Source organism: Neophocaena asiaeorientalis, unplaced genomic scaffold (genome assembly GCF_003031525.2).
Source record: "Neophocaena asiaeorientalis asiaeorientalis breed wild unplaced genomic scaffold, Neophocaena_asiaeorientalis_V1.1 scaffold134, whole genome shotgun sequence".
In the NCBI taxonomy this organism is placed as follows: domain Eukaryota; kingdom Metazoa; phylum Chordata; class Mammalia; order Artiodactyla; family Phocoenidae; genus Neophocaena; species Neophocaena asiaeorientalis.
This window is the reverse complement of record NW_020185339.1, coordinates 24,681,990-24,704,287: the sequence shown is the minus strand read 5'-3', so window position 1 is coordinate 24,704,287 and position 22,298 is coordinate 24,681,990. Positions and strand designations below refer to the sequence as shown.

General features: G+C 41.4%; 1 protein-coding gene across 3 annotated transcripts in view; it reads right to left on the bottom strand.

The window, feature by feature from the left end:
• TESPA1 (thymocyte expressed, positive selection associated 1) overlaps positions 1 to 22,298 on the bottom strand; it is a 75,122-nt gene that overhangs the window by 41,020 nt on the left and 11,804 nt on the right. For all 3 annotated transcript variants that reach the window (XM_024736455.1, XM_024736454.1, XM_024736453.1), the window contains exons 4-10: positions 16,831 to 16,880; positions 15,968 to 16,021; positions 15,186 to 15,222; positions 14,814 to 14,912; positions 9,884 to 10,092; positions 7,515 to 8,311; positions 6,268 to 6,361 (exon numbers count right to left, since the gene is read on the bottom strand). In XM_024736455.1, coding sequence (XP_024592223.1) covers positions 6,268 to 6,361; positions 7,515 to 8,311; positions 9,884 to 10,092; positions 14,814 to 14,912; positions 15,186 to 15,222; positions 15,968 to 16,021; positions 16,831 to 16,880 — 1,340 coding nt within the window. The remainder of the gene's footprint in view (positions 1 to 6,267; positions 6,362 to 7,514; positions 8,312 to 9,883; positions 10,093 to 14,813; positions 14,913 to 15,185; positions 15,223 to 15,967; positions 16,022 to 16,830; positions 16,881 to 22,298) is intronic.

Sequence of the window (22,298 nt, the reverse complement as noted above, 5' to 3'; positions counted from 1 at the left end):
CTCTTTCTTCTGCTTCATCTAGTGTGCTGTTGAACACTGCTAGTGTACATTTCAGTTCAGTTATTGTATTCTTCAAACCTGTGATGTTTGTTTTCTACTTTCTTTTATTATCTATAACTTTGTTTAAAGTTCTCACTGTGTTTGTCCATTCTTCTCCTGTGTTTGGTGAGCACTTTAATGACCATTGCTTTGAACACTTTATCAGGTAAATTACTTGTCTCTATTTCATTGAGGTGTTTTTGTTTCTTTTCCCTGGGTTTTTATCTTGTTCTTTCATTTGAAACATATTCTTTGACTCCTCATTTTTGCTTGACTCTCTGTGTTGTTTCTATGTGAAATAGCTACGTCTCCCAGTCTTGAAGGAATGGCCTTGTGTAGGAGATGAACCTTATCATTTAACCTTTCCCTAGCTTGTTGTCTCTCAAACATTTGTGTTTGTCTAAGCAGCCTGATTTATTCTGGGTAGGTCCCAGTTGTTGAGAATGTGCCAGGACATCTGAGTGTCCTGGAGGAGGGATCTCAGTTTGGGGCTGATTGAAAGTTAGACCTTCAGGCAGCAGCTTTTAAGATATGCAAGTATATACGGTCCTGTGGGACTGAAATTGTAGACTCTGCTGGCATGAAGACCAAGAAACCGGAGATGTCCCTTTGAGAATGTTGCAAAATTCTGGGCTCCAGTTGAGTGTATAAGCACCTTTCTGGGAGGTACTGGTGAGCTGTAGTGAAGTCAAGTGAGAGTACTGGCTAATGTTCCCTGAGAACACTTCTGTAGCATCTAGATGTGTGGTTAACTTGAACTCTACTTCTCAGGCTGATGCTCCAGGACAAGTAAATAGGCCTTCTGCATGGGAAGACTGGGGGTTGTTTCAGTCTGCTGTCTGTGCAGTGCCCTGCGGGTGGTAGCCTGCCAAGAACTCTTAATTGTTTCAGACCTGTGGAGCCCAGAAAGGCAATCCTACTGGCCATCAGAACTAGGTTGACTCAAGGAGCATTCCCTGTGTGGGCTGTGCTCACCTGGCCACTTTGGTAGGGCCATGGGGGTGTACTGTGCAGCGGCAGGTCACTCACCTGGCAGGTTAAAACATGTCTCTTCAGGAAACTTGTAAATTCTTTGTTTCTTTGAAATGTATGTAAATCTTTTTTAAAGGCTGAATCAGCCCCTTGAAACCTTTACAAACCAGAAATGTCTCTCTCAAGGATATGGAAGCCATTGCTTTGAAATGTATCAAGGATCATAGAACCCCCATCTCCCAGTCTCCAGTCTAACTTAGATGCCTGGCTCCAACTGCAAAACCACGAATTGCCATAAAAACATGAGAGGTATTTATTATTCCTTTGGCTAAAGGCAATAAGCTAATATGGTTGGCCACCTCAGTTATCAGGTGAATCTAGGATGAACTATGTGTGAAAAATGGTGCTGTCAAGTCCTCTTACTTGAGGACTAGTTATTGTTTATTTTGACAACATGTATGTAATGGGTTGTATCTTCTTGGATATATAAGAGGGTAAGACCCCCTTCTGTCTCTGCAATCTCTTTAGCACATCCTTTGCCTGTGATGACATCGTATTCTGGTTTAATGTTTATTCAAAAACATAACTTTTTTCTTTCTCTTATACCTTTCCGGAGAGGGATTCTGGGGTGGCAGAAGGTTTTGTTTTTAATTATATTTACCCCACAGACACAAAACAACCTTGGTAAGAAATGTAAATGAGGCAGAAAAATAATTATCACATTCTCATAGTCCTCTCTCTCTTTCCTCTCCCTTTTCTTGTCTCTCCCTACACTTCCTATCTGATAGTTCCTCTTGAGAATTTATTTTGGTATAAAAATAACTGTGCCCAGGGTCATCACCTATAAAATGGGGAACAATAAAGCAACCTAAATCACAGGATTAAATGATTTAATTCCCACAAAGTGCTAAGGATAGGGTATGACATGTAATAAGCACTATATATATTTGTTATTGTTAATATTATCATATGGCAAAATCTTTCACCAAGGAGCAAGTCTGTAGCTACCTGGCTCACAGAGTTTCCACCAAGCACAAACAGATAGTGTGTTGAGTTACCCACCATTTGGGATTATCTCAGACTAGTTCTTTATCCTGTGCTCTGCACCAGCCTCCCCACCTAATCCTTCCTGACTCTTCTCCCACTGCTGCTAGCAGTGTTGATAATAAAATGAAACCTCTCACTTCTAGATATGATCACTTCACAAACAGGATATATATTATGCTGTACTACCTCAGATCTGGTAAAAGAAACAACAACAAAATAAAAATAAAAATATTCTCCTTAGCAGTGCTTCTCATAAATGTGGTAAAGGTCAAATGATTTAAATTTCAGCAACAGGGCACCAATAAAAGGGCCATGAAGTTGAAATTCTTGAGCAAGGTGCAAATTATGAGGGATGAGTGTCATTCTTTGCCAGGAACTTGGAGGAAGATTAAGACTTCTCTGGAAGAGACTAAAAGATGGAGTGGGAGGGATGAAAGCTGATAGCTGGGAACAAGATCCTCTTTTAACAGAAAATGTACCCCTGTGCTAATTACAGAAAGGTGCTCATCTTATATAGATAAATTAGGGGAAAAAATAAACTCTCTCTTAGAAGAAGAAGACCCTTGAGATTATGGAAGGTAAGCTCAGTAGAGCTGGGTTCCAACCCCTATTTGCCTCTTCAAGTGAGTATCTTTGTGAAATATGAGGACCACACAACTAGACCACACAACTAGACCACACAACTAGACACAGCTGCTGGCTGGGTGCTGCTACCACTTTCTATCCATGCTTGCACCTCTCCTATGCTTGACAACAAGTAGTAGATTAACACCTGGGACTAGATACAGAGATCCTGGGAGATAATTACAGATCCTGGAAGGGGCAGTAGATCTGAGGAACTGTCCCACCTAGTTCTGCCTTTGATGGTGGTGAGTGAATTTCCCTATCCGTGTTTCTTATGCAGTCTTTAATCTTGCCAGTGCTGAGCTGTTTTCATAGCTACTTCCCACTCCATGTGATCTCTTAGAGGATGATAGAGGAGTGGATTGAGAGAGATAGCTTATAGCTTTGTGAGAAGATTAATAAAGAAACTCATAGAACATTGGAATGATTTGGGAACCACTGTGACCCCCTGCCTCAGCTGAAGTCTGTGTCAGTGAAGGAGAGATCTCTCATTTTCTAGGGGAATCATAAAAGGAAAATCTATAAAATCACCTCCTCATACCTGAGAGGCTAAGTGCATTGAATTTCTAAAGTTACTGTGTTTCATTGAATCTGATAAAACATTGTTTGTAAGACATAATTAATTTTGTATTCCATTAAGAAGACAAATATATGTATTATATATATATATATATATATACACACCCACACACACAAGTATATTGGTTGACACTGCCAACTGTTAGACCCATTCTATTTCAGAGATATTCAAGTGCAGAAAAATGTACATCTTAGAGTAAGTGAAATATAGCATCTCTAAACACAGTAACTCCTGCTGTAATGAAATCCCATCACCTAGCAGAAAATGGAGTCTAGTTACATCTAGTTACTTATTTGAAATGTTTAACTCCTAGAAACTTCCTCCCTGGCAACTCAATTCCAATCTTTCTGTATACTGACCTTTAGTCAAAGATGGGACGTTTGTGAGAGGAACTGACGTTTTGGGTATTGCATGAATTGTCTAGAAAGGTATAATCATATAGATCCTACACAGCCTGCTTTGCTGGACAAATCGGCATTTTCTTGTGCGAGGCTGACATCTGCTGGACAAGTAACACTTGAGCAAAGCTTTGTTTTGCTATTTTAGAATAAATTAAAATTTTTGGCAGGAAAACCTAGCTGTGGTGCATATACTCCACATTTTCTATTCGAATTTTATAAGTTTAGCAGTTAATTTTCTTTTCAAATTTTGTATGCTGTGGCTGAGTTTCAATGAGCTTTAGAATGACAGCTTACCCTCAGGGCAACTTTAATATGTGAGGATAAAGCCCTTTAATTAAACTAGTCTTTCTTAACCCTCATGGGGTGTCAGAATCACTGTCTGTGAGAGACTGTTTATAAAGATGGCCACAGCAACCCTCCCATTCCACATTGCCTTTTCACAGTGTGACTTTGCCACTCCTATTTAAAAAGTAAAGTCTGTTTTCCTTCCTTTTGAATCTAGGTTGGCTTTGTGCTTTGATTTCAGCAATAACATGTGGTAGAGGGGGCACTGTACAACTTAAAACATATCCTTAAAAAGAGCCACTGCGACTTCAGTTTTTGCTGAACATCCACGTAAGAAAGACAAGTTAGACTACTGAAGAATGACTCACCACATGGAGAGAGCGCCTGCCTGCCTGCCAGCCAGCAGAGAGGTTCAGCACCAAGGCCAGTGCCAATAGGGTGAGCCCATTTAGACCTTCTAGTCCAGCCCAGTCAACTAGCCAAAAACAGCTGCATAAGTGAACCCAGATGAACCAAGCAGAAGAATCCCCCCCCAGTAAACCCACTAAACAGCAAGAAATCATAAATAAGTTTTCCTTTAAGTCACTACATTTGGGGTGGTTTATTATGCAAAAATAGGTAACTGCTAACACAAGGAAACTTTTAAAGAAGAATAAACAATAATGCCCAAGTCCAAACCTAAGAGATTTGTATTTAATTTTATTAGGTGGAGCCCAGGAAATAGCAATTTTTTTAAAAGCCTGTAAGATTGGGATTCACTGATCTAAATATTTTGCCGATGATTACCTTTTCTAAAATCAGTAGCAACGGCAACGTCGTAACGGTTATTCCAGCACATGGTGCCTTACCTACACAAACTCTCTGTCAGGTTTCATAGGAGCAAACAAAGTTAAGTGAGTTTGGCAAGATTACTGATCTAGTAGGAGGTAGGTCATTTGGCTCCATATCTTAAATTTTTTCAACTACATATAGTAGCCTGCTGTCTTCTGACATTTACCTCTTTTGTGAGTGACTGATACATACAAGCTATATATCTGGAGATGAAAGTTATGGGTAAGAGAGAACGTAGAGCGATTAGGACCCTAAACCCACAGATAATTAGAATTAAAGGAGTTAGAATCATAAAGACCTTTGTGATTCTGGACCAGTAACAATGAAATTTTGGTGTTAAACAAAAAGCTATTGGACTAGGAAGTGCAGTAAATAGTACTAAGACGTTCAAAATGGAGGGAACCCTAAGCAAGATGATTAAAAATCATTATCTCTGATGCCATATTCTCTGTGGTCCTAGCGGATAGGCAGTTGAAGTACCAGGAGATTAATTTCTGCTTAGTTTAAATAATAAAACTTTAGTCAAAATTTTCAAAAAATAGAGGAAAGCTCTGAAAGAGTTAATACTCGAAATTCATATCTAGAAGAAAGACATTTTAGCTGCAATAACTACCTACGTGAGATTCATTGTCCTTCTTTGAGGAGAGAAGGAGAGCTATGTACATCAGACCCTAGCTGCAGAATGGAACTCAGAGCCTAAATGAACATACATGTGAGATACATTGAGGACTCTTGCCTAAGTCCTATGATTTGGGCTGATTAGAAAGTAGCTAAAAGCAGGTGCTGGGGTATAAATCTCCATGGTTGGTCTTCATCTGGTTTGTCTTCACCTGTTGCAAACTACAATGCTTCTCAAACTTCAATGTGCAAGTAAATCACCTAAGGATCTTAATAAAATTTGATCCATTAGGTCGGGGGTGGGGAAGGGCTGGGATTCCACATTTCTAACAAAATCCCAAATGATGCTAATACCGCTGATCTGCAGACTACATTTGGAAAATTAAGGTTATATGGAATTTTCCCCCCGAGCAACAGTTCTCAGACTGTGATCACCAGACCAACAGCATTGACATCACTTGAGAATTTGTTAGAAATGCAAATTCCTAGGCCCTGTCCAGATCTATTCCATCAGAAACTCTGGGAGTTGGGACCCAGCCATCTGTAGTGGCACAAGCCCTCCAGGTGATTTTGATGCTAAAGTTTGAGAACCACTGATCTAGAAAAGTATTTATCCAGCCATAATAGAATTACACTAGGAGCTTTAAAACAAACAAAAAATCAGTCCCTGGGCTCCACGCCATACCAATTAAATCAGAAGGCAGGATGTGGGACACTTCACTGTGAGTATTTTTTTAAATCTTCCCATGTGCTTACAATGTGCAGTGAGGTTTGAGAAACACACACACACACACACACACGAGAAAGAGAGAGAGAGAGAGAGAGAGAGAGAGAGAGAGAGAGAGAGAGAGACAGATCCACTTCACTTACTTCCTGAGTCTTTGCCAGCAAAAGTCTGGTAGAGGTGGTGCTTTCTGGATCTGCTGGGCCAGTGGCTCTCTTCCTCCTCACTGTTGCTTTGCACCTGTAACCAAGATCCCAGCAGAACTCAGTCAGTGCCAGTGTTGGAGAAAAGTGCAGAATGGCAGATAGCTGTAAGGGAAAGAGGCTGAATGTACTTGAGAGACTTGGCCTCTTCTCTTGTGGTAGGAGCCTGGTAGTGAGGAAGGCAGGAACAGCTCTACATTCAATGAGAGGTGACATACATGCAAATGACACTGCAAATCATCATGGCTTCTCTTTGTGGCAAGGATCTGAGGGCTTTTCCTCGAGACTCTACCACTTGATGGCAGTACTGTCCACAGACCCAGGCAAGAAGAATTCCAAGTTTTAGAGAGCTCATGGGATGAAGAGTTGGTGGACCTAGAGGATGTGTCCACTTTGATCTTGTACTGCCCCTTCTAGACCATGCTCTGGATACCCAGAATACCCCCAAATGCTATTCAAATGGCCCCAAGCCTGTTTCAGGGAAATGCATTGGCTTTGCCTCGTGTCTGTTCTCTCAAAGACCAGCCTTTCTCCTAGTGTATGCACTCCCAGGCCTGAGTGATGACTAATGGTGGTTCTATGTGTGGGTAGGGGGTTTGTGGCATTTGTATATGCAGGCTGGGGTGTTCGCATATGTATGTGCAAAATCCCTTATGGTGCAGGGCAGATGTGGCCATGGGAAGAGAAGGGGACAGGATGGGGAGGGTCTCTGCCCACCCTGCCATGTTCTAGCACTGAAGTCCTAAGAGTGAGAATTCTAGATTTGAACCTGAACTTCTAGGACTTTGCGGTTACATGCTTGTCAAGGTAGAAGAGAAGATTTTATTTAATCGTGTTTAGCCTAGTGTGTAACCTCTATCTGTACTCTTGTGTGGATCCCACAAATGACAGGGGCAGGTGTGCTTGATGAGAAACTTCAGTGAAGATCAGATTAGATAAGGAATTAGAAAAATAGTGCTAGAAACCTGGGCACTCTTAAGAAACCAGGCTCATTTCTTTTTCTCCCTCCTTGTATATTAACCCATTCCCAAAGGTTTCTGAATATAATTCAAGAATTGAAAAAATAAAATAAATAAATAAAAAAGAATTGATATATCTGGCAAGGAAAAGGAGCCTGGATTTCCTTTACCCAAGGAAAGGAATCCAGAGCCTTTCTCTGCCAGCCTCTCCCTCACTTTCAAGCCACTCACCTCCAAGTCCAAAGTGTCCTGCAGCTGCTGGGTTAGAGATCGGTGCAGTTCTGTTCTCTCTTGGCCCTGTTTCCATTTCTGTTGGATGGTGGACAGGTCCAGTGATTTAACCTTCCTGCCCATGGGATTCTTCTGAAACAGACTCTTTCTTGCTCTGCTCTTTCTTTTCCAGAAGGTCTCATCCTTGGCTGAATGGGCTTCCTTACTGGTGGCTTGTAGACCCCACAGCTGCCTCTTTACCTGTGCAGGGTCTGTGCTCCACTGTAGATCTGCTCTGGGCAGAGAATGTGTGCAACAGGGGTTAGAATCCAGAGTTTCTGATGGTTCTTGCAATGTGGACACCCCCTGCTGTGCTTCCTCTTTAAAGCAGAGGGCACATGGACAGGAAGAAGTGGGCAGCTTTGTACCCCTGATGGGGGGCACAGGATCTCCCTGTGGGACTGGCCCAAACCCAGGGTCTTGCTGGAGGACCAACTTCTCTCCTCGCACTCTGTCCATCACTTCCCACACCACCTGGTCTAAACTGTTCCTTTTGGGGGTGTGGTCGGGTGGTGATAGCCTATCTCGTGGGCACGTGTACAGGCACATCTTGGAGATGGCTTTCCGGAGGCGCTCTCTGGGTGAGTGAGGTTCAGGCTCTGGGGGCAGAATCTTGATGGATGGCACATCAGTCGCGTTGCAATTCCAGAACATGTGGGATGGTGTGAACTTTTGGACAGGGGTCTTAGATACGTAGGAGTACAGACAGAAGAAGGCATCGGCGGTGACGGCCAGTGTTTGCACTTGCTTAAACCTGCCTGAGTGCAAGAGTTGAAGATGGTGAGTCTAGGGGGTCATCAGCAAATTACTTCTTGAATCTTTCCCTTCAATAGCCTTCCTAAAACTCAAAATTCAGAAAGAAGGTGCCATTTTCTCTACCAGCGTTTCTCCCATTTAGCTTTCTGACACCCAGGATTCTCTTTCTTGACCTTCTTGACTTTTTGACTCCCTATCCCAAATAGTCCAAAAATTAATTCTATACAGGATGAAAAACTTTTCTGTATCTTGATTTAGCATATCCTCTCTGCTGTCAGTATACAATGGTCTCTATCACTGTGTTTGCCTTAGATGACAAACATGACTAAAAAGGGCAAAATTAACATTATTTTCTTAGTAAGAAAACTTTAGGGTTATAGAAGTCTTCTTTGATAGCAGCAAATTTGAGGGATAGCAATTACTAGGCAATGGACAGAGGTAGAGAAATTTAGATGGACTATATCATTTCTGCTAGACTTTGCTTCTCAAAGTGTGGCCAGTAGTCCAGTAGCATTGGCATTACTTGGGAACTTATTGCAAATACAGACTCTCAGACTGTATCCCACAAATTTTAACAATATCCTTCAGTAACTCACACATACATCCATGTTGGAAAAGCACTGTGATAAACCATATATCCCTTAAACTGTAAGTGTCCTAAAGGCAAGAGTCATGTTTCTCTTGCCTAGCTGCTGTCCTTCCAGAATTTAACAACTAATTATGTACTTGGCACATAAAATAAATTCAATAAATCATCCTCAATCTTTAGTGTGTGTAAGAATCATCTCAAATGCTTGTGCAAATCCTCCAACTCAAAATCCTTGTTCCAGCAGGTGGAGCTCAGAAGCGTAGTTTTACCAAGTTTTTAAGTTGAATCTGTTGCAAGGAATCTGAAACAGCACTGTCAGAAACACTATGTTGGGGGGCTGTAAAAGAATATAATTTGAAATATACTGTAACACATAGAAAAAAATAGAGTCTTTTATCACTCATCCAGGTAGAGAAGCCCTCTCATATCTTTCCTTAGTATGGAATTGGGACACCTTAAATCATTGTTTCCCTAGACGTGGTCTAAGGATTATACATAAGAATCATCGGCGTGCTTACTTAACATAAATATTCCTGAGCCCTTCCTTCTCTGGAAGAAAAGCCTATGAATATGAATGTTTTATTAACTCCTGCACAATTTAACATAATTAACAGAACCACTGCCCTAAATGGAAATGATTTTAATGTAGTGGCTATAAATGGGGAACATTCAATAATTCCAACTGAGAAACAGAAAATGGGGACAAGATTTAAAGACATTGTTCCTATTTGATTCAGCTGAAAGAGAGAAGATCTAAAGAAAGTAATAGTGATATGAGGTCTCTTGAAGACAATTTCTTCAAGAGACAGAAGAGAAGTCAAAGTTCTCTATCTTCACTGAAGACAGCATAGGAAGAAACAGACACAAGAGACAAAGGGTCGAGTGAAGCTGACCAAGAGAAAGTAGTATCTAGAGCCACTGATCCCTGTTGTGAATGACTGCAGGCTGGGAGAGAAGTTGAGCATATATCTGTGGTAACACTCACTGGCCAGCATGAGGCACGGGTCTTCCATCTCAATCCTCCGCACCTGGGACTTCAGGAAGAGCTGGAAATCAATGCCTTTGGCCTGAGACGGAGTGGTGAAAAATCGGGCAGGAATTCGAGAAGTGTCTTTGTGGTCCTCCTGGCCAAAGCCCAGACTGAAAAGGACATCTTCTGCATCTTCTTGCACCTTGTCCAGAATCTCTGAGATGCTGCAACGAGGGGGTTTGGGTAAACAAGCAAAGCTTTGAGACACAGGGTAATCCAGAGTTATCTAATAAAAGTGTCAGGAGACTGAGATACCTTTCTGGCCATTTCTCCATCTGCCACTGTGACTGAGAAAAGCTTTCACTGCTCTGAATCTAAACTCTCTGTCTGAAACACAGGAGTTACAATCTCGCCCTGGTTTAAAAATTGAACGAGATTCTGTCATGACCACAGTGATTACAGATGAATGAAAATTTGCTATGAGAGGGATTTGAAAAATCAAAAGCAGTCTAGATGCAAAGAAACCTTGCAGTTGTGTTATTAACCTGTCAGTTCCCACTTGCACATACTGTGACACAGCTGGCTTTTGCCAAGCGCTTTGTAACTTGCTACTCAGCTTGTGCCAGTGGCTGTGTGGAACACCCAGGCAATGAGTGTGTAAGGAACATAAAACTCATTTTATTCTCACCCTGAGGATAAAATTTTATCTATACAGGTATGCTCAAAACCTGATTTTGAGAAGTAGGCCCCTTTACAGCACAATTTCAGGACAGAAGTCCTGCATTACAGACCAAACATTTTCTCTCTGTCTCTGTCTCTGTCTCTCTCTCGGTATGGCACCAACATATGTCTACATCCAAAGCTTGGTAGCACCAAGCTGGGTGACACTAGAGCTCACCACTACATGTTCCAAACAACCATGTGGGTAGGGGAGCTGTGAATTATTTGAGGCTTTGACTAATCACTGTTACTCTCTTCAGAAAGGAGGCTGGGCTTTTTGATCCAAATCGAGATCATCTTATTCGAGTAATAGCTGGATAATTGGAATCCCTGGATCTATTCTCGTGCATTCCTCCTAACTGACAATTATTATTATTTTTTTTTTTTTGTGGTACGCAGGCCTCTCACTGCTGTGGCCTCTCCCGTTGTGGAGCACAGGCTCCGGACACGCAGGCTCAGCGGCCATGGCTCACGGGCCCAGCCGCTCCACGGCATGTGGGATCTTCCCGGACCGGGGCACGAACCCGTGTCCCCTGCATCGGCAGGCGGACTCTCAACCACTGCGCCACCAGGGAAGCCCCTAACTGCCAATTTTATCTTCATGATCCTAAGTTTCCTTATCTGAATTGTGGGCATAAGACTAGATCACCGAGGAGGGGGGAGATCAAGGTGGCAGAGCAGGAAGATGCTGAGTTCACCCACCCCAACGAACAGATCAAAAATACATCTCCATGAGGAGCAACTCTCGCTGAAAACACACTGGAGACTGATACACTCTTACACAGCCAAGGCTGTAAAGCAAGATCTACACGGAATTGGGTAGGAAGAGAAGAGAAACAGTCAGGTCAGGACCTGCATCCCTGCAAGGGGACACAGAGGAAGAGGGGGATTACATGGGCTCTGAGATCCTCCCTGGGAGTGGGTGGTTCAAACCACAAACTGGGCACCCCAGCCCTAGGGTCTGATGCTGGGCAGAGGAGTCCCATTAGCTGGCTTGAAAACCAGTGGGACTAACAGGAGGGCTGCAGGAACCCTAGACTCTGCTCGCGAAGAGAGCGCACTCGCTCGCTGACTCCCTGAGACAAGGAGGAGGAAGCAGATTGAAAGTGCCTTGACTCTGGCCATCTTCCTGTGACCCACACGGGGCACCCACTATAGTTCCTCTTGCTCCATGGTGCAGCTCTCCACTAGGGTGAAGGCTGCCATTACTGTGAAGGGTGTGTAGCTGTGGGCGATGGAGCTGGCTTGGACCTGGCGCTACATGTAAACCGGGCGATGGCAGCCATTACTGGCGCTCCCAGCAGAGGCAGATGGAGAGCGGTCTGGAACTCTGACTCGTGTGCCAGGACCGCTCCCCAATGGGCCCTTGCTTGCAATGGGCACCCGCCCCGGCCCTTCTTGCTCCAGCCCTGCTCCCCTCTGGGGCGAAGGTACCAATGCTGGGATGCAGGAGAGCACACACTCAGAGGGAATGGAACCAGCTCAGACCTGACCCTCAGGAATTCTGCTCCAACAACTTAGGACACAGTCTTGCCCCGGATAGGGTGCTGTGAGCCACTGAGCACAGGAGAAGCCCTGGCTCACACCAGCCTCTGGCTCCAGCCCTTCCATCTCCAGCCACAGCTTCCACTAAGGTGACAGCTGCCAGCACACCTCGGGGGGGAGAGGTGACTTGTGTCCACTTCAGACCCGGTTATAAAGCTATAGTCATCAGAGCAGTTTGGTACGGGCACAAAAACAGATATATAGATCAATGGAACAGAACAGAGAGCCCAGGAAAAAAAACATGCACTCAGGGTGCATGATAAAGGAAGCAAGAGTATACAATGGGGAAAAGACTGTCTCTTTAATAAGTGGTGCTGGGAAATTGGACAGCTACATGTAAAAGAATTAGAAAATTTTCTCACTCTGTATAAAAAAATAAACTCAAAATGGGTAAACACTGTTCCATAAGAACAGAAGTCATAAAACTCCTAGAAGAAAACACAAGCAGAATACTCTGACATAAATTGTAGCAATATTTTTTTGGATCTCTCTCATAAGGCAAAGGAAACAAAAGCTAAAATGGACAAATGGCACTTAATTAAACTTAAAGCCTTTTGCACAGTAAAGGAAATCACTGATAGAATGAAAAGACAACTTACTAAATGGGAGAAAATACTTTCAAATGATATGACTGATAATGGGTTGATATCCAAAATGTATAAATAGCTCATACATCTCAATATCAAGAAACAAAGAACGTAATTAGAAAATGGGCAGAAGACCTCAATAGACATTTTCCCAAAGAAAACATACAGATGGCCAGTAGGCACATGAAAAGATGCTCAACACTGCTAATTATTAGAGAATTGAAAATCAAAACTACAATGAGGTATCACCTCACGTCAGTCAGAATGGCCATCATCAAAAAGTCTACAGGGCTTCCCTGGTGGCACAGTGGCTAAGAATCCACCTGCCAATGCAGGGTACATGCGTTTGATCCCTGGTAGGGGAAGATCCCACATGCCGTGGAGCAACTAAGACTGTGTGCCAAAACTACCAAGCCTGCACTCTAGAGCCCAAGAGTCACAACTACTGAGCCCGCATGCTGCAACTACTGAAGCCCATGCGCCTAAAGCCTGTGCTCCACAACAAGAGAAGCCACTGCAATGAGAAGCTTGCGTACCGCAATGAAGAGTAGCCCCGCTCGCCGCAACTAGAGAAAGCCCACGTGCAGCAATGAAGACCCAACACAGCCAAAAATAAATAAAAAAAAAAAAGTCTACAAATAATAAATGCTGGAGAGGGTGTGGAAAAAAGGGAACCCTCCTACACTGTTGGTGGGAATGTAAATTGGGCAGTCACTATGCAGAATAGTATGGAGATTCCTCAAAAAAACTAAAAACAGAGTTACCATATGATCCAGCAATCCTACTCCTGGACACATATCCAGAAAAGATGAAAACTCTAATTTGAAAGATACATTCACTCCATTGTTCATAGCAGCACTATTTACAACAGCCAAGACATGGAAGCAACTTAAATGTCCATCAACAGATGAATGGATAAAGAAGATGTGGTATATATATATACAATGGAATATTGCTCAGCCATAAAAAAGAATGAACTAATGCCATTTACAGCAACATGGATAAATCTAGAAATTATCATACTAAGTGAAGTAAGTCAGACAGAGACAGATAACTATCACATGATATCACTTACATGTAGAATCTAAAAAAATGATTCCAATGAACTTATTTACAAAACAGAAATAGACTCACAGACATAGAAAACAAACTTAAGGTTACCAAAGGCGATAGCAGAGGATGGGGAGAGATAAATTAGGAGTTTGCAATTAACACATATACACTACGATATATAAAACAGTAAACAGTAAGGACCTACTATGCAACACAGGGAACTATACTCAGTATCTTGCAATAACCTATAATGGGAAAGAATCTGAAAAAGTATACATATATATACACACACACACATATATATATATATATCTGAATCACTTTGCTGTACCCCTGAAGCATTGTAAATCAAATATACTTCGAAAAAAATTTTAATGCAGATATTTGAGTCTCATCTCCAGAGATTCTGTGTTAACTGAACTGGGGTGTTGCCAGGGCTAAGGTTCAATAAAGGCAAATCACTAAAGACAGATAAGAGCTAATAAGGTCTCAAATTCAAACAATTTTTATTATAGCACACTAGTTTTCATCACTTTCCATCTTGTTTTAAAGTTATTTGTGTGTGTATTTTGTTCACCCTATATAGGCTTGGTGGGCTCCTGCGGGCAAACTCTTTGTCTGCTTCATCTTCGAATTCCACACAGTCATTGCCTGGCCTGCATTTGGGGGTACAAAATTACCCGAATGAATCAATGTTTTATTGCCTCAATCAACCAATCAATCAATTAATACATTTATTGATTGTTTACTGAGTACTTATAGGTCCAGGAACTGTGATGGTACCGATACTACACCTCTTGGGGTACAAGGTGCAGGGGAGGAGACACCTGTATTTTACACACAGCATCCAGCTCTGAGCAGCAGATTCCTCTGCATCCCTGCTATTCTTGAAGCAAATATTGCTATGCTTGTCAAGTATGTGACTACATAAAAGCTCTAGCAGTATATCCCAGAAAAAAAACTGGCAACGGTTCTTAGTTCCATTCTCTTCTACCTCTCATCTTCCCCGCCCTTACACCCCTGCCAAACTTGGCACCTACCTTGAACTAGTCTTGTTGGTCCCACCAGTCATGCTACTGGAAGCCAAACTGCAGCCAAGATCCAGTAGCTGCCCAGGCCGGGCTGTCTCCAGGAAGCTCCTGCAGGGATCAACGCTGAAGTCATACTAATCTTGCGAGCAGTCTGCACCCTGGTTCCTAGACATGCCCTGCTGGGCATTGTCACTCCATGCTGGGTACCTTTGAACCATCTACTGTAAAAACTCAATCTATGGTCTCATTCCGAGTTGGAAATCTCACCCTCTATTGTGAATCTTCAGCTCTTTGTTTTTAATTTCTTGGACTCTGACACCCACCCCAGTTCAGTAGGTCCTGAAGGAGACATTGTTCAGCCTGGCTCAACTGAACACTTACCTGGAGAAGAGTTTGCTGTTGGTGGCCAACAGTGTGGCTGGACAAGGAACAGAAAGGCAAAGAAAAAGTTAGAAGGGAAAATGCAAATCACCTAAGCTGTCCCTCCGAGCTTAAAACTCAGCCCGCTCTGTTCCCCTCTGCCACTACTATAGGCCCCTGAATCCCATGAACTCTGTTCTTTATATAAGTATCTGAAGATTATCAAACACAGACCTGGACAAATATAGCAGAGAAAAACTGGCCCCGAGCCTCTGAACTTCTGAACCATGCCTGGTGTCCAGACAAGAGTTTCTCTGTCCTGGGGAGGACAGAGTCATTCAGGCACCCAGGCTAGTGTTCCTGCCTCACCACGTGAGTCTCTACGGGTCCCAGAAGACACTGGTAGGTTGTGGTACCTCCATCCTTTATCCCAGCCCTTATTTTCCTCCAATGGAGTCTCTCTCTTACACCCAGTACTCAGACTGCCTGGGGCTTCCTATACAGAAAACCATCTCAAAGATGTCTGGGCAGCCACTTTTATGGTGATTTTATATATTCAGGGGCCAAAGGAAAGCTCCAATGATGGACCAGTAGATGTCTTGATAGGCTGGTGAGGAAGTATTTCTGGGCATGTGACACTTTCTGAGTTTTCCATTAGATCATATGAGATTGCCCTTTCCCTGCAGATAAGACTCCAGGGATGGGCTGCTTCTTTCTGCAGTTCTCCCCTTCCATTCTATCCTTAATTCATCCAGTAGATAGCCTCTTCCTCAATTCCAACCTCAGAGAGCTGTGCCACTTACCTTCTGCTCCGAGGGTCAAGTCATCTTCAAAGCTGGTTCCATGGCTGGGGCACCCTGTCAAATAATAAGGCAAAGGCTGCAGAAAATCAGGCTTGGACTCACACACGCACACACACAATCACACATTAGTATACACATCTACAACCACACAATTACATCATACATCCACATGTTTGAAAAACTACCCCAGCCACACAGATACTAACTCAGAAGTCACATTCATATTTTGATTTAAAAAATCACGTAAAAACTCACCCACAATTAACCTGTCCCCTATATCACATAGTCATGTACACAATCCTCTTCCAAAGAATTGGCACGTGGTACGCACTCACACATAAACATACATATACAGACACACATTTTATTTGATTTTGAATTTTATTTTTTTTATTTTTTTTATTTTTTTTTTGAATTTTATTTTATTTATTTTTTTATACAGCAAGTTCTTATTAGTTATCCATTTAATACATATTAGTGTATATATGTCAATCCCAATCTCCCAATTCATCCCACCACCACACCCCCGTCACTTTTCCCCCTTGGTGTCCATACGTTTGTTCTCTACATCCACACATATTTTATGAAGCTCGTTTTCCATAGCAGTGGTTGTTAGCTGAGCAGCCACTAACAGAAGCTAACCTTTGAGGACTAGTCAGCCTGTGGGCTCTGACCCAACACTTACTCTATCCTCTGGGCCTCCTGGACTGTCTTATGACCACTAATAGGTGTCCTGTAGGCAGTGAAAAGATACCATCTTACACACGCATACACACGTGCACGCACACACACACACACACACACAGCCGTGTCGCTGTCTAAGGTAGAGGAACAAGAGGAGAAAGAACAGAGCCTCTGCTTACCGTTGTGGATCGGCTGTCCTGCTTCCTCAAAAAACCCTTCTTCAAAGTATCTAAAAACCAAAAAGAATCTCATAGGTTTAAATCACTACATTTTCGAAAGGGCTTTTCTTCAAATATTTCCCACAAGTTCACGTAATTTTCCAATGAGAGTCAGTAGTATTTAAATTGCTTTTATGTTGAAGAAAATGGAGAGTGATGATTTCACTGACAAATCCATAGAGGTAGTCAGAAGGTGCTGTATTTTATTTTATTTTATTTTATTTATTTTTCTTGTTCATCACATTTATTCATTTTCATCCTAATTAATAATAAATAGAATTAGTTAAAGCAGGAATAATGGATCTGAGATTTGTTAGATAATGGATTTGAGAGTTGTTAGAGATCTTGCCAACACAGAGACACACAACACAATTTCTCACATAAAATAATTTTACATCCCAAGGGAATTATCAGTATGATACACACACACACACACACACACACACACACACATATATACATAAAACTTCATAAACTGCCACGGTGCTGTATTTTAGATTGTGCTGATAACAGTGTCCCAAGTCAGTTTAGCAATGATTCTTCAGTAGCTAGGAAATAGGAAAGATACGGAAGCAAAACTGGAGAAATATATTTACAGAAGCAGGGGTCTGGGTGCCATAAACTTTCCATCAGAAATACAAATACTGAAACTAAGAAAAAACTTTTAGGAGGTCATCTTATCTACCTACACCTCCTTCCTTTTCTTTGAGCCCCATTGTTGCTGATTATCACGTCTTTCAGGAGGCAGCAGGAACCGCATCTTGGTTAGAGATTACATTTCTACATTTTGAGATATGGGCTTATCAAACATTTACTGTCTCCACAGGAAGAACAATTGGAATTCAGCATACACGGTAGTGAGAAACAACTTAAATGAGGAAGAAATTCGCTGTCTCAAACGGGTGATTGAAGTTGTCTGTGGAAAAAGCTTTGAACAGGGACCGGAGCACCTGGATTCCAGTCCTGGCTCCTGGCTGCTGCTATGTTCCCAAATATTAAGTAAGGGGATTTAGATGCCTAGGTATTATCATTATCTAAGTTCACTTCGAACGCCGACGTGCTGTGAGTTGGCTTTCCTGAAAGTTTTAAAAATGGAAGTTGCTCGTGATGCTTTGAATGTAATCTCAAATGGAGGCTGGAACAGAGAAGAGTTGTTCGACTGAGTTAACAGGGAAACTGACTGGAGAGCATCCATTGGAGCTGGTCTTAAACAAGCCTTCTCCTTTATCAGTCTCCAGAGATCTAGGCACCTCTCAGGCTATTGGAGTATCAGTTCACGAAATGTTTATTAATGAAAATGGGCTTACCGACTCAACGTCTGTAGAACGAGCTGTGTTTAATTTTACAAAATAAATCCCTACACATATAGACATCTTTTGCTGGTACTTTCCTTTCAATAGTGAAAAAATCAACAATATTGTCTAAAATCTGGATTTTTACATGTCCTCATGAGAAAAACTGTACATCGATATATGCTATAAAATGTGGAATGATACTCAAGGTAATTAAGAATGGGTAACTCTGATAAACACAACTAGAACTACAAATACATACTTCTCTTGCTAATGTATAATTACACAAAGATATATATTATAATACTACAAACGTGTTAGTGTATATATAACATTACAAATATTAGTATAAATTAATATTTCCTATTACTATTAAAAAACATTATGATAACAATATAGTCAACTACTAGAAGGCTGAGATCTACTGTTGCATTTAATGCTTGTGCTGTAGCTACACAGTAATGCAACTACTAAGGCCTACAATTACTATAACTACAATAAAACACACTACTGTTACACTTCTAGGTATGCAATCAATGGAAATGCCTGTATACGTTCACCAACAGAAATGATGTTTATAATAACTCAGAATTGGCAGACCCCCAAATCTCTAGTTATTGTAAAATGGAGAAGTTGCATGATCAATGCTACACAACAATGGAAAAGAATGAGCTATTGCTGGATGCAAGCACATGGATGAACATCACAAACATAATGCTGAACAAAACAAGACACATAAAACAGTGCATATTGTATGGTTCTATTTATATAAAGCTTAAAAAGTACAAAATTTATCTTTGATGCTACAAGTCAGGGTACTGGTTACCCTTGGAAGCAGGGCAGTGAACAGAAGGGGACAGAAGGAGCTTCTGGAGTGCTGGTGATGTTCTATTTCAGATTTCATCACTATATTCCCTTTGAGAAAATTCATTGAACCATATATTTAAGACTCGTTTATTTTTCAGTAAATACTTTATACTTCAACACAATTTATATTGCTATTATTTTATATTTATATGTATACATCTGTATATTTATATACAGCTTTATTTAGGTATAACTGATACACAAGGAACCGCACATACTTAATGTGTGCAACTTGATGAGCTAGGACATAGGTAAACACTTGTGATACCATCCATCACCAATCGAACTAACAGACACATCCAACAACTCCCAGAGTATCCTTATTTCCCTTTGATTTTTTTTTTTTTTTGGAAGTAAGAACCCTTAATATGAGATTTACCCTCTTAACAAATTTTGAAGTGCACAATACCATATTGTTAGCTATAGGCACTATGTTGTACACCAGGTCGCTAGAATTTACTCATCTAGCATAGCTGAAATTTACATCGAGTTGCACGACGATTTATATTAAAAAGAAAAATGCTACTGATATGTATGCTATACTTCAATAAAATTTACAACAAAAAATACCACTGATAAAATTCCTTTTTTGCCCAAAGCAAAATTTAGTAACACAATATTTGTTGGGTGTGCATCTTTCATTTCTATTTTCTAGCTGTGCTCTCAGGCATGTCCATAGTCTCTACATGAGGACCAGCTCAGGCTGACCCTTGTGATGGTATGCTTTTCTATGTGTATGTGGAATACACCACAGAAGTATGGACATAGGCCTGGATCTGTTGATCCATGCTCAGCTCCTCTGAGCATGGTGGTTTGAAATTTCATGTCCCTCATCCAAGTCCCAGGCCTTTCGTGAGTTATCGCTTAGAACATAAACTCAATGACTAGAGACTAGATCCAAAGCTGCTCCTCTCCGCATTTGCACTGAAAGGTCCCTTAGCATCACTTCAAGTCTGACATAGAAGAGCCAAGCTACTGCTCTTCCTGTATACCCAATTCATAAACAAAGAGTAGGGAGGAGGATTGGACTGGGAGAAGAAGCATGTGGCTATTTTTAGCTTCTTCCAGAAATTTCCATAGATTCTGCCTGCAGAGACTGATGAAATAAAAATTCATTTTAAGGCAAGACAAAAATTTAAACAAATTTGTTTTCTGCCCATTTTGGCCTCCTTCCTCCCCTCTGGTGTGTACTGTGTGCCTGCATTATGCATTAACCAGACCTCTGCAATGGCAGAGATATCTGCTCAACCGTAGAGATCAATTTTTCTTCTTCTGGCGCCAGCCATGTAATGCCCTGGATGACATTTCTTTCTCAATCCTACGTATGGGGCCGTGATGACCCACCTCTCGCCTTGTACGTGCAGACATCTTTGGTGAACTTTATGTACAATTCCAATATGTCATTTCCCTTAAAGATAGGGACTGGTGCAGAACAGACTGGTCAGATGACCTGGGGAGATACAGGGCAGCACCTAATAGAATTTCTTAGCTTCAATACTTACTTATGACCTATTAATGTTACTAGCTATATTACTTGTAATCTTATTTTAAAAGATTATTTTTTCTTGCATTACCGTATGTGTGACTGAGCCTCAGATCAAATTAATGATGATTAGGTGACTTGAAAAGATTGATCAAATATGTAGTTCTATAAGATCAGTGATAGTGTAAGTTTAGATATAGGAAGAAACAGCAAGAGGAAACAATTTCCTGAACCATAACAGACCAGTAAGACAGGTGGTCCAACTGGTCTAGTAACAGTTAGCTACTGTTAACAAGGCCTAGTCCAGTAATAGTACATTGAGTGGCCTATCAAAGAAATCCTCACCTGACCTGGGACTAAGCATTCCTAGTGCCATGGGACAAACTGGTCATCAAATGCCTCTCAAAGCTTGGTCGAAATTAAGACTGAAAGGGAAGGGATTGTGAAATGAAGAATGTTGCCCACCATCCAGTCCTACAAGAATCAAGTCATTAGCCACTGCAATCGCTGACCTACAATACACCTTGAAGGAATTTCAGGGCAAAGATCAGGAGAAGGCACTTTTGCGCCCTGGGAAAACTGACAGAACTGGCCCTCAGATGGTTAGATATTTTCAGGAGAAGTTTTACTCCCATTCCTTCCTAACTTTCTTCCTTCCTAGAGGTAATCACTGTCCTAAAGTTGATATGCATCGTATCTGGACACACTTTTCCGATAAATAAAAGGATACAGATAGATGCCAGGTAAATAGATAGATGGACTTATTTTGTGAAATTTTAAAGTAGCATAAAACTCATCTTTATAAACTTCATGTAGGGGAGCAAAATTTGCCACCCTGAAATGTCCCTTTGGCATGTGGATTATTTCAAGCTGAAGACAACCAAGGCTCAGAAGACTCAGGAAGAAACTTTGGCCTTCTGCCTTAGCTGCCTAAAGAATTTGGATAGAGGGACTGTAACAGGCATAGAGATCTCACTAGAGAATATGAACTAGGTGTGCTGGAATTCAGAGTCTGCTTAGTATCCCATTGTCTTTACATAGTCCAGTAAATGTTTGTTTACCAAACATTTGCTTTTTCATCTCCGTGTGAATTGCCTTCCTCCCCTTTGAAGTCCCAAACCACTATCCCCAATATCATCTTTTGTCTTTAGCTGAGGATGGTATTTAAGGTGAGGGTTTCACCATTTTGGTGAGTTACTCAGTTCTCCGGGGTGTCTCCCATGTATACATGTTTAAACTTTTGTTTGATTTTCTCCTGTTAATCTGTCTCATGTCAATTTAATTCTCAGATTAAAGAATTAAAGAAGGACCTAGAAAGAAGGGTAGAGGAAAATTCTTTCCTCCCTGACACTCACCACTCACATAGTACTACAGAGTATAAAGCACTTGTACACATATATCATTTAAATCTCACAAGAATCTTTTGGAACTTTATTATTCTAGCTCTCCACTTTACAGAAGAGGAGTCTGAGACAGAATTTCAGTTGTTTGCTTACAGCTGGTTATACAGATGGTTAGCACAAGAATTAGGCTCAAATCTTGGAGCCTTTTCACTCACCAGACTACTTTTTCATCATAAATTTTGGTTCAGGGTTTATCTTGGTAGAATATAGGTAGGGAAAGGTGATTTCTGGAATTTACAATCTTGTATTTCTGGGAATTTATTCTTTTCAACTAGAATGTAGTATGTTTGTGGTCAAGGAGCGTATTTTAAACTACTTGGCACCCCTCTAGGCCATTTAGACAATCAGACAGTTAGCAAACGCACGGTCAGTAATAATTATTGA